Genomic DNA, 13,353 nt, shown 5'->3' on the forward strand with positions numbered 1-13,353 from the left:
GATAGTTTTATTTTAAGTCTGTTAAATGTGTTAATTCTTAAGTTTTTGTACCTCAAAATTTTCTAGCTCTAGTCGTCTCTTAAGTGAAATCCAGGTTCTTGAAAGCTTTTAAGTTAAGGATCTGTGACTGGACATATTAAGGATTAAAATTTTTAATGTTGATCGAATCTCTTATCAGCAACAAATTAGCCTGTAAATTTTAGAAAGATTTTTTTTAACAGGTTTTACAATTTACATTGGGGCGTCTTGGTAAGATAGTGAGATATTATTTTGGTTTCTCATTTATTTTTTAATTTTAACATATCAGTGTGGGTTTTCAACCTTGTTTGCTTGTTATTGTATACCGCTTGATAAACATTTATTGAAATCTAAATCTGGAATTTATTGGTTTGAACAGTGTTTATAGAAATGTTATATACAGAGGTCTTAGGAGTAAAAGAATTCCTGATAATATTAAAAGAATTATCTGAAATAATTTGCCTAACATTGCCACTTAATATTTTATATCATAGTGATTAAATTGTGGTAATTAAAATTAATCTGTTCAATTAATTATTTTGATTGGTCTTTGTACGTATACATTTTTTCACTGTAGAAATAATTGTACTATTGTAATGTGCTCAGATCAGTGGGATCTAGTTGCTGGTAAGCTCCAGGTACAAAACATCTTTTTTTTTGTTTTCAGATTCCCTATATGGAATTATTTCTAAAACATTTTCTTGTCTGTTCTCATTTAGTTTTTTAGTGCTTGTGTAAAACGTTCATCACATGTCTATTTCTTAACTGTTTGTTTCCCTGAAGGAGTAAGGATTTTGTAATGAAGTTCAGTTCCTTTACTGAATGAAGTTGTAGATAATGTATTTCCTACAGGAACATTAATTTTTTCTGTTATGCAGTCTATTTTTCACTCTTTTAAGGCTGTGATGGATGTAAAGAACCTTAGGTGCAGTAGTTCTAGTCAGTTTATTTCTGTTGTGTACAGAGGGATGTTACTTGTAAGTGTGAATATCACCTGAATCTTTATATTTTTCATGTTGATTGTTGCACACAATTTATTTGGCTCTGCAAAACAGAAAGCAATAGAAAACCACTTCATTCTTCAGCTTTCCCTAGTAAGTCTAAATTGTAATGTTGAATTCTTGAGAGAGGCTATTGTTAGAAGTGATACCTGACTCATGTCAGGTCGCATAATAAACAAAAACACATGAAAGGTTTTATCTATACGAAACTAATTTCATTAAATTTGAATCAGTGTCTAAGTTTTAATTAGGTGCTGAATGGAATTACTTTTACATTTTTAAATTTACTTAAAATTTAGATAAGCTAATTAAAAATCTAGAAAAAATTATTCTTTGGCTTAACTTTAAAACATAAACTAGTTTAAAGTAATCTTGATTCAGTTTGTTATTAAAAGTAAATGCTTTGTATAATTTTCATTACTGATCTCCATTGATAACATCACAAAATCTGTGTGTACAAGTATGTTATTATTTGTATTTGAATTATTTTTTGTTGATATTTTAATTTTTATGTGCCCACAGATATAGAATGGCAGTGATCCGTTGTTTACCTAATTTAGAAAAGTTAGATAATGTGTGTGTGCAACGTGAAGAAGTTCAAGAAGCTCTTAAAAGAGGTAGGGAGCTCATACATCCTGAAGAAGATCAACTGAGTTCTGAAAGGAGCAGAGAGGTATTTTTAAATATTGGATTATTTATTAAAAATATTTTTAAATAATTTTATCTCTTGTAAAGTCTGTATTTGAACAGATATCTATGTGATATCGATATGTGATATCGTGATCATCAAATTGATGATCACGATCTGATTTGATGATCTGATTTATTTCTCTGTTTCCAGCCTGAAAATTAATATTTGATAAATTTGTGATCGATCAAAGTTCAGTTAATTTATAATAAATAAGCCTCTCTTGCTGTACTTTTTGTATAAAATTTCTAAAACACTGTTTTAAAAATACTTTTCTTAAACTCTTCTGATCCACAGTGTTCTTTATGTATTTTTAATCTGAGTTTTGTGTTCGTGCTTAATTTTCTAGTGTACATATAAGGGCGTTTCATAATGTTCTTTGAAGTTTTGAAAATTCTTTAACAAAAAACTATTTCATTCATAAGAATAAAACAAGTACTGTACGAAAGAGTACTTCAAATAGTTTTTCCTCATATGCTAGGCAGTAGTAAACCATTTGCTCGCTAGGTGTCGACAGTAGAGAAAATGGCTGCCACGGGAAGCGAGAAGTCGTTTTGTGTGTTAGAATTTCACTTGTCAAAGTCAGTAATTTCTGTGCAACGTGCGTTTCGGTTGAAATTTCATAAGGAGCCACCAAGTGACAATTCAATTTGTGCATGGTATAAGCAATTCAGTGAAACCGGTTGCTTGTGCAAGCGAAAATCAACTGGTCGTCCATCAACCTCAGAAGTCAATGTCGAACGTGTGCATGCAAGTTTTATTTGCAGCCCGTCAAAATCGACTGCGGCTGCAGGCAGAGAATTAGGAATTCCGAAAACAACAGTGTGGAGAGTTCTCCGTAAACATTTATTATGCAAACCGTACTATCTTCAATTAATCTAGCATCTTTCTAATGGAGATAAAACATATAGGCTGGATTTTTGTTTACAGTTACAGGAAAAGATGTTGTTAGATGAATGTTTTCTAAACAAGATAATTTTCAATGATGAAGCTACTTTCCATACAGTATTAGTGGTAAAGTAAACCATCATAATGTGCGAGTTTGAGGAACTGAAAACCCATACGCTTATGTGGAACACATTCAGGATTCTCCGAAAGTAAATGTTTTTTGTGCGATCTCTCGTGAGTATGGGCCGTTCTTTTTTATGGAAACGACAGTAACCGGCATAATATACCTGGATATGTTACAATTATGGCTTATGCCTCAGCTACTCAACGACTTCGTTTTCCAGCAACATGGTTGTCCTGCCTGTTTTCATAACGAGGTTCAACAGTACCTTAACACAACATTACCTCGGCGCTGGATAGGATGTGCATCTGAAGAAGACCAACACATTATGCTGTGGCCACCAAGATCACCAGACCTCACGCCATGTGATTTCTTTCTCTGGGGTTACGTGAAAGATAAGGTGTTTATCCCACCAATACTGCACGATATCGCTGAGCTAAAGGATCGTATAATCAATGCAATCAACTCTATCGAAAATTACATGTTAGAACGAGTTTGGCAAGAACTAGACTTTCGTGTTGATGTGTGCCGTGTCACCAGAGGAGCACATATTGAACATTTATAAATTTTTAGCAAAAACTGTTTGAGTTCCTGCATCACCTCGTATAACTTTCATTTCAGTAAGTGAAATACTTTTTTGTACTGAATTTTTGTAACTCCTAAGAACATTATGAAACACCCTGTAAATTAAACTTTATGTAAGCCGATACATCAAGGCACTCAATGTCAATATAACTAGACAGATGGATGCAGTGTACATTTACGTAATGTAAAATTTTTTCACCGGTCTCATTTGTACTTCTGAGATTAATTAAGAGCATTATATCTTTTACAACCAGTTTCTTTTGTGAATAATGATTTAGTGACCATAGTTAATCAAAGATGGTTAAAGAAGGAAATTATATTTTTAACTGGTAGTTTTATTTTTCATTCTTTTTTTAAGTGTTGTAACCGATTGGCAACAGGTTGAATCTGTGATATATTTTTGTTGTTTTAACTTATCTTTTTGTTAAGTAGAACCTTTTGTAGAGAAGTAATGTTTGAGCTGTTAGAAAAAAAAAATGCAAATGTATGATTTTTTATGGCTTTTTCTCATGTTGGTTTTATTCTTCAGATTTTGCTTTTTGGACTGCCCACCTATCTCAGAGCTCCCAGATGTTCTAGAGATGTCTACAGTTTTAGAAACCCAATGGAACATATTCTCTGTTCATGATTTCAATCGATAGGAATTTAGTTTCCTATAACTTCTTTATCAGACCTGTATGAAAAAAGAAGTTTTATTAAATTTGTGTGCAGAGGATTGCCATAAAGTATTTGACTTTGAGGTTGTTCAAAGCTTGGTATAGTTTTTTGAAAGCTTCATTATTCCATATCTCTAAGAAAACGTTTCTAGTGACTGCATGTCTCTGAAAACGATCAGCAACTTGTGTTACAGTAGAGATGTTATGTGTTTAAATACCCGATTCTGGTTTATCACTTATCAGTTGTGTTTCTGTTTTCAAATTTTAGATATAAAAAGATTCTTAGATAATACTGTTAAGCCTTTTAATGTCACTTCACAGTTTTCATGTTTAGTAGAAAAGTATGCACTGGAGTATTTTTAACTGTGTCTGCAACATTAAAGTAAATTTAATTATTAGTACATTAAGCACCTATTATGCAGAATAATGCATTCGCTTAAGCATCTATTTTTTTTTCACTGTGTAAATACAAGTATTATAGTACTGATATTCTCATGCTAATGAAGTAAACTTTAACTCTGATATATATATATATATATATACATTTTTATTTTATTAACATACTCTTGTGTCTCTCATTTGTGGTTTGAACGAATATACTGTTTTTAAATTTCTGTAACTCTTTAATGGGATCATCATCATCCTAATTTACAATGGTGTTAATTGTGTATGTTTATTTGAATTCATGATAATTTGTATTATATTTAGATTAGTCATGCTGAATTGTACTTATTTCAGTACACTGTGTTTCTGGATTTTACTATCTGAAGTACTTCACGTAGATTTTTGTACAGCACCGATTCACTGAAAACTTCAGGCTAAAATCTTATGGAATACAAGACATGGTATTAATTTACTGTTATAGATTCCATGTATTTGTTTTTACTTATTTTGTCTTTTTTCACTGTTAAAGTGTGTTTATCATTATATATATTTTATGCGAGTGACTGTTCATAATTATGATATTTTGTTATGTTTTAATGGTAGCTGATATGATATGCTACTGTATGTATGAAAGAATCATTTTTAATCAGGTTTAACTGCAGCGACAGTTCACAATAAGTTTTTCAAAATAAGCTTTTCATGGCTAGTAATGACTTTAAAATTAGTTACCAGATTTTGAGCAGTCTAACATGTGGGTTTATGAAATAAATGTGATTGAATGTCGGTTGAATTGAAATTCTGTACGATTGAGTTGCCCTCTGACTTGTAGAACTATAGAAATGTCAAGAAATCATTGTTGGCTCACAGTAGTGAAATTTGTGAATTTACTGAAATCTTTAGAAATTGTGTTGATAAATATGTGTACAATTATACTTTCAAAAAAATGTACTCCTTACTTTATTATAAGTTGTAGATTGTTTGTATTTTTATGTCCTTTCTCTATCATGTTGTATCAGTCGCTTACAAGCTTGCATTTCTATCTATCCCCCTGTAGATTTTTTTTTCAGTTTGATGCCATTGCCTTCCTTTTTGCCTATTTCATCTCACTTTCCTTTATTGTCCAAGCAACCTGAATATCATTGGCAAAACAATGGTAATGAATACCATCTTTGCAGTTTTTATTTCGCTCATTCTCTATATGTCCAGCCAGCTAAATCTTCTCTCTTTCAGTTATTCCAGCAATCCATCTGTGTCTGTTTCTTCTTTTAAAATACTATAAATTTTTCTTCTCCATTTTTTTTATTGTTATTACCTGCAATTTTTTCATCACCATTGCCTGTGTTGAGCTCTTGAAATTACATATTTATCGTATACTTTTTTGACTCATACAGTAAGATAATTTAGGTATTATGTATTAATGGTCTACAGTTCATTGATACTTCTATTATCTCTTGTGATTTTGATACTGCACTACAGTCATGAATTACTCAAGATTTGTGTGTTGTTTCACTATATACTTCTGAATTTAAATCATATCCGTATCATGTATTCTTCTGACTTCTGTGTTTAAGTCCTTATTATTCTTTTTTTCTTTTGATATATTTATCGCCTTCATGTGTACATGTGTATTGAATTTTAATTTATATTCATAAAATTATTTACTTATTAAATAGTGAAATTTGATCGGTACACTATCCTTGAAGAGTAAATAGAAAAATAAATATCAGTTAAGAATATTAAAAAAAATTATAATTAGGAAAATAAAACAGTTATAATTTCACAGTTACCTAAAATGTTTTAAAATATAAAAATATACCAAGAAACAATTAGCTTCCTAGCCTAATTTTTTATTGATTTCAAGTGTTATTATCTTTACAGTTGTTAAAAAAACTTATCAAAAATATGGAGACATCTGTTGATAATGTTTATTATAATTTAAAAGACGAGGAGATACTATTCAGAGCAGTAAAGCAAGCGGTCTGTTTTGGTTAAGACAAAAAACTGAGTTTTTTTTTAATTCGTTGTTTTCAACATTGGTATTGATTAGGCAAAATGTTTTTGGTTTTCAGAATAAAGTTACAGAAAAACATATTCTGAATTAGATCAGTTCTATGTAGTTGTAATAGTGAGAACTCCATGCAACAGATGCATACGCAAGCTTAATTCTTAATATTGAATAGTGTAGCAGGTCAGTAGCTTTGGTATCTATGGAAAATTTGTTGTCTATTTTAATATTCCCAGACTACATTGTTTGCATTATTTAATGGTTCTTAAATTTACTGATTAAAATTCAAAATATGACACGTGAATCAGAAATGAGTTCAGTTGGTAAAATGACAATTGCAAAATAACATCATTACCACTACCAACCTGTATGATAGATCTCAATTGATTTCTGTCTCTGTCATATTTATTCATACATATATATATTTATATATAAAACTGGTATGCATTTTTTCCTTTGATTCAGCTTAACCTGTTTTCATATTATTCTAAATAGTGAATCTAACTTGACCACTTTTTCTGGTTTCCAAAATCATTACATTTCCAGTTAAGTTTAAGTTTTATCCTCTGTTTACTCATGAACTCATCTATAAGAGTGTTGCAAAGGGTTGTCAGTCAGAAGACTTCTCTGTCTGACAACTGCATTGAAGCACCTTGTTTTCCTACACCTCTTATATTTTACATATGTTCTAATATTTTACTCGCTCTAGGTTTTCCTATACCGTTAATGCTATATACAATTGATAATGGATTTTTGGTTTTATTAAGCGTATCATTATGAACACAACATTTTGCAAATGTATCTTTTTTTTATAAAAAAACGTAGGTTGTGTAAGATATATATATGTAGGTATGTAGGTGCTTAGAGAATTTAGTTTTGAATGTTATTTTATGTGACATTGTTTAGTTTTGCTGTTGTTATTCGTAGTTATTAACAAAATTTCTACTAATATATGACATCTATTTTTATTAGTTTGTTAGAAAATACATTTTATATCTATATTTATAAATTTTATATATTTGATCTGACAGGATGATCCATATGCTTCAGATGAATTAGAAGATTCTTCTTCGAGTCAGGTGAGGGGTTATAATAATTGAAAATAATTTTTTGCAATTCGTTCTCATATTTCTTGAACCCTTTAATCGCATTAGTTTATTATTATTAATTTGTTAATGACTACAAATTTTATTTAAATGCTATTTGATCAGCAGCAATTTTTAATTTCTGTCTTTGCATATCTTCATTACATGTAATGTAATCATACTGATTCCAGTGGTATCAACCACTTAATACCTCATGCGCACAAATATATGCAACAGTTACATGCAATATCACAAAACTGCTTTTTTCAAGTTATTCTAATTGTAAGTTCTGCTACTAGCCAGCAGTCTTCTTATGTTAAAACAACAAATATAATTACCAGATAATTTAAACATTTATTTTAATTTTAATTGTTTTATATAGACTTCTTGAATTTTGATAGATTTGGCAAGCCAATGTGTGATGCTTTGTTTGGATTAGTGAAGAAAGTAACAGGAACCACTCCACCTCTTATTTTGCTTAGTAAACCTGTCATGGGATGCTTTCTATCTTGCGGTAGCTATATCAATTTAAAGAGTGACTTGTGTCTCATGTCGGGTAGCTACCATATAAACAATTTGGTTACACCACTTTGTATACATATACACATAATCATCTTATACATTCTTTTGTTTTCTTAAATTTTAAGAAATTATGATGATCCGCCACAAGATTTGTACAGCTGTTAATAACATTACTTTGCACCTAGTATTGACACTGAAAAAGCTTGAATGTTTGGTTTTAAGATAGTGGTAGTGTCCATACTGTATTGATCATTGTAATGTGAATGCTGATGACCAGAAATATAGGATATAATTGTACAACAGCACAACATACAGTCATTGTTATAAAACTTAAACTAGATGTTAAAACTAGTTTTGTGTGATCAGTAGCAGATTACGTCATGGAAGCTAAGTAATAGCAATATTTTCCGTGAGAAATATGTGGATTTTATGTAAGTAAAAAAATTAACAAGTAGTACAATTCTGTGTTATTTCTTTTATTAAACCAAGAAAAAAAGTTATTTGAATATTTTTATGTACTACAAAACCAGAGTGAATGCTCAGTGTTTTAAGTTATGTTTTATGTGCTAAAGTCATAATTAAAGAATAATTAAAAAACAAAATTGTATATCATTTTGTTTTTTAAATTGTTTGATATTTAATGTGATAAAATTAATCTGTATGTTTTTAATTTATGGATTTAAATACTAACAAATTTAAGAGTGTTCTCATTTTATCTGTTAAACCATTTTTACTTATTAAAAGTAATTTTTACATTGTTAACTTACTGGCTTAAATATTAACAGAATGGAATGGAACGCAAGAATGGTGGGAGTTTCAATATTTCTCCCTACAAATCGCAGAGTCTGGACAATGTCCCTTGCTGCTGTATCTTTCTATTATTGGGCGGGTTTCATGGGTTATTTAGTGGTAGTTATAAATTTTAAGTTTTATTTATGGACAGATCTGGTGATTTGCGTTCCTATCCGTATGGACCAGCATGAAAATTATTTAGTAGGTCTGACCGTGAGAGACCATGCTTTTCAGCTCGTACTCCCGGTGTGATTCCCTTCAGTCCATTTGCTGAAGTCCGCTAAAAAAAAAATTTGTATATATATATATACCATTTGTGGCCTCTTCATGGGACGGTGTGGGGTGTTGTATAGGATTTTATAGTTTTTACAAAATTTAATTGTGAAAACAGTCACTTTCGCGGCTGGAATTTTTGTGTGGTTTCCATTTATAGGTTATGTGATATAGAGGCTCCTAAGTCTGGTTTGTCATTTTTCGACTCCCGTACCCCTCTTCACAGTGGTTTGTCTAATACAGCATGAGGCTGTTTTCTTACACCCTGTGAAGTAGGGTCCTCTCGGCAGATGTCCCAGAGATGGCCGTGTTCGGACATGGCCGCTCTCCCGAACAGTCTGCATGCTTGTGCCACCCCCACCTCGGATACAGTTTGCAGTCCCACATTATGGGGAAGAGTGGCGTTTCTGATGAACCACGGTGCCCCAAATATCATCTGCAATGCTATGTTTTGGACGGCTTCTAATTTCTTTTGAAATGTGGAGTTCAACAAAGCCCCCCATGCCAGGTAAGCATATGTTAGAATCGGCAGGACATATAGCCTAAAAATGAGGAGTTTGGTCACCAGTGGATGTGGGCTGGTACTGTTCAGTACTGGGTATAATGAGGCCCTGACAGCCTTTGCCCTTTGGGTCACATATTTAACTTATACTATGAGTGTTTACTGAAAATTATTTTCTCTTTCTTTTGTTTACCAAATGCTAATGTTAATTTAAACATTGAAATTTTGTAATGATTTTACTAACTACTAAGTTGGTCTTAAGTTTTTGTACAGTATTATTCTCATTGGATAGTCCTGTGGGAATTAGGGTAGGTGTTATTGTGGTTTGATATGTGTTGTCTTGCTGGCATCTTCTAATAGCTGGCAGAGTAGCCACTAATTCTTTTTGGGGCTTAGTGAGAGTGGGTTTTGTGCTTGTTTTACAGCCCAAGAACTCTTTCCTGTCAAGGGTTTCCACAAAAAGTCAACTAATAATTGAAGTGCCTTTTGGTTGAAGAGATAACTGTTTATTTCTTGCCTCTAGCAGCATCAAAACATGATATTCATCAATTATAGCTGTATGTTAATCATCAATCAAAGCTGATGTTGAGCTGTTTCCTGCAAACAAAATAACCAATTATGTACATTATATATATATATTATGTATTGTGCTTTAAGAATTTGCCTGTTTTGAAATTTTAGAGGTAGCAATATCCATTTTTATCATAAAAGGTCATCCAACCTTGGAGGTATGTTCTGCTCCTGTCATAAATAAAGCAGGACTGCCACTTCCTAAGGAAATGCAGTGAAACATTTTGTCAAGAGCCTTTCCAAAGATCATTTGTATATATATATATATATATATATATATATATTTTTTGTGATATTTATATATAATATATATATATTTTTATATTTATATATGTGTGTTGTTATTTTTGAAGACTGAAATTAGAGAATGTCAGTATTCTCCAGTGAATGTCAAAACATACCAAATATGTCAGTGAAAAACCAAAATATTTGCTTATATTATTATACATTTGGGCCTTTGCCAGTATATGTCAACAAACACAGATAAGCTGTGGCAGGGGTTTAAACAATAACTAGAGATTAGGGAAAAAAAAATTGCCCAATACCAATTTCTAAGGTAAATAGATTACGAGAAGCCCTCCTAAAAAAAAGGAAGTCTAAATTTAAGCTGAACATAACCTGTGCTCATTAACCTCGTCTAATTAACGTTAAAGATACAAATTACATATATTATTCTCCAACACTGGAGGAGATTAATCAAATTTACGGTATTCAGCATGCACCAGTGGTGAAAGTTGAATAAGAATATTTTTATAAAAAAATAGAATAAAGGGCAAACCATGTGACCATTTATTTGTATTCATCCATGCAGTTAACATTTTCTGAATATCCTGATTGGCCCTTTCTATTTATAAAATGCTGAAAATTTGATTAAATTTTTTATAAATGCGATGAATTTGATAACCATTGCCTTCAATGTTGAGGATGTTGCCTTCAATAAGAATTGCCTTCAGTGATGAAGAATAACATATATAATTTGTATATTTAACGTTAATTAGATGAATTTAGCAAGCGAAGTGAGTGTAGGTTATGTTTGAATTAAATTTAAATTTTCTTTTTTTTAGGAGGATTTCTCGTAACCTATTTACCTTAGAGATTGCTATTGAGTGTTTTTTTAAAATTAATCTCTAGTTATTGTTTCATCCCTCACCAGAGCTTATCTGTGTTTGTCGACATATACCGGTAAAGGTCGAATAAGCAAATATTTCGGTCTTTGACCATTGTATTTGGTATATATTGACATTCACTGGAAAATATTGACATTTACCAGATATTGGTCTTTCACTGTAACATATAAATTTATCACATCTCCCTGTCCTTAGCAATAGTCTAAGCAGGCCAATAGTAAATCAAATACCTTCTAATTTTTTGGTTGTTGATCTTCCTCTTGTAAAGCCATGCTGAATGGAGCACTTGGAGTTTCCAAATGCAAATATTTTATGAACGTTCATGTTAATTTATTGCATGTTAAATTATCTGTTACCACCAAATTAATTTTTAAGTTTAGTTTTGCAAATAATCTCCACCCAGTTAGAACTAAAAAAATTGTATATACAGAATAGTGATAGTAATTCAGCAATTATCACCTCAGTCTGCTCAGATTTATTTCAAATTCCTTAAAGATTTAGTGCAAAATCTGAAATCACCATTGCCAGGTGAATAATTACTGAAAAACAATGATTTATATTGTGTGGTTTGTATGATCACCTAAAAATGATTTATGTAAACCATAACTATTTTCTATATAGTGCTGGATTAATCTTTTCATGCATTAAAAAAATTCATGTATGGAATGATAGAGATATTCAGTTAGTTATTGCTGTTTATCAAGCCAAATTTTTTTATAAATTATTGTTTTTTATCAAAACTGTATGCCATCTGTTTAATCCTTAGAATGCAACACGAACAGAACAGAGGAAGTCATCAAGTCCTGAAGCAGAGTATTACGAAAATGAAAGGCAAGAGAGCTCTGTAAGGGAATACAGTCCGGAACCAGCTAATGCGTATGTATAAATCTTTTCCTGCATTTTTATTTTGAAATGATAGCACATTACAAAAGATTATACAAGGGTGAGTAAAATATAAACAGTACTTTTTTTTTTTATAAACTTGATTATAATATACACAATTCATACCTTCATTATTTCTCTCTATAGTCTTCTGTACAACTACACACTTTTTCCAATGATTTGCAAGCTTGAATATTCCTTGTTCATGAAAAGTTTGAGGACAACTTGTCAACCAATTGCGCACGTGCTCCTCGACATCTTCATTATTTTCAAATTGTTCCCCTCCAAGCAAATCTTTCAAGGGTACAAATAAAAAATAGTCACAGCAGGACAAATCTGGACTGTAGGGAGGGATGGTCGAGTGTTTCTCAGTGCATTTTTTCCAATTTATCCCTTGTCAAAATTGTGGTATGCGTCTGGTGTTGTCATAAAGAAGGTTGAAATCTCTGATGGGCATACCTCGTCTTTTGTTTTAGTAGGTGGCTTTTGTTGACTGTAGCAGCTGGTAATAGTAAGCCGCGTTCATCGTTCATTGATTGTGGAGTAAATCAATGGGTAAAACTTCCCTTGAGTCAAAAAAAAAATTGTTGCAAGAACTTTTCTGGCTGACAGACGGATTTTGGCCTTCACTGGACAGCCCTCATCCTTCCTTCACCACTCCTTACTTGCCATTTTTGAATCTGGAATGTAATGATGGATCCATGTCTCATCACATGTGTTGATCCGCCTCAAAAAATAATCCTCATCTTGCTGAAATCGATTCAGAAGTCTCTCGCAGATCTCCAACCTGACCTGTTTTTGACTTTCAGTAACAACCTCTGAACCAATCGAAGACTAATTTTTCTAAAGCCAAGATGATCAGTGATAATGGATTGAGTACTCCCATAGTTGATACCCACTTCTGATGCAATTTCTTCAATCTGAACCGGTGATCACCTTTGATAAGCTCTCAAACGGCACAGATGTTGTCAGCTGTGAGACTTGACCTTGGACGTCAATCATGAATTTTGTTTTCTACACTTTCTTGCCTGCCCTTAAATTATCTGGCCCACATATACACTTTGTTCTGGGTCAGTATAATGTCCCCAAACTGTACCTTTAAACGAGTTAAAATTTCCACGGCTTTAACTCCATTAGTTAAAAACATTATGATTATACGTTGTGCAACAGACGATGAAACTTCTTGGTTATTCATGGCTGTACTGATGACAGAACAGAGCAGAGGAGCTAACCAATCTGGTTTCCCCTCTCTAA

At 31.8% G+C, this 13,353-nt stretch overlaps 1 protein-coding gene across 3 annotated transcripts in view; it reads left to right on the forward strand.

Annotated features, from left to right (window-relative positions):
* LOC142323155 (uncharacterized) overlaps positions 1–13,353 on the forward strand; it is a 132,152-nt gene that overhangs the window by 55,438 nt on the left and 63,361 nt on the right. For all 3 annotated transcript variants that reach the window (XM_075362430.1, XM_075362432.1, XM_075362431.1), the window contains exons 4-6: positions 1,542–1,692; positions 7,378–7,425; positions 11,984–12,093. In XM_075362430.1, the coding sequence (XP_075218545.1) occupies positions 1,542–1,692; positions 7,378–7,425; positions 11,984–12,093 (309 nt within the window). The remainder of the gene's footprint in view (positions 1–1,541; positions 1,693–7,377; positions 7,426–11,983; positions 12,094–13,353) is intronic.

This window comes from Lycorma delicatula, chromosome 4 (genome assembly GCF_047948215.1).
Source record: "Lycorma delicatula isolate Av1 chromosome 4, ASM4794821v1, whole genome shotgun sequence".
NCBI lineage: Eukaryota > Metazoa > Arthropoda > Insecta > Hemiptera > Fulgoridae > Lycorma > Lycorma delicatula.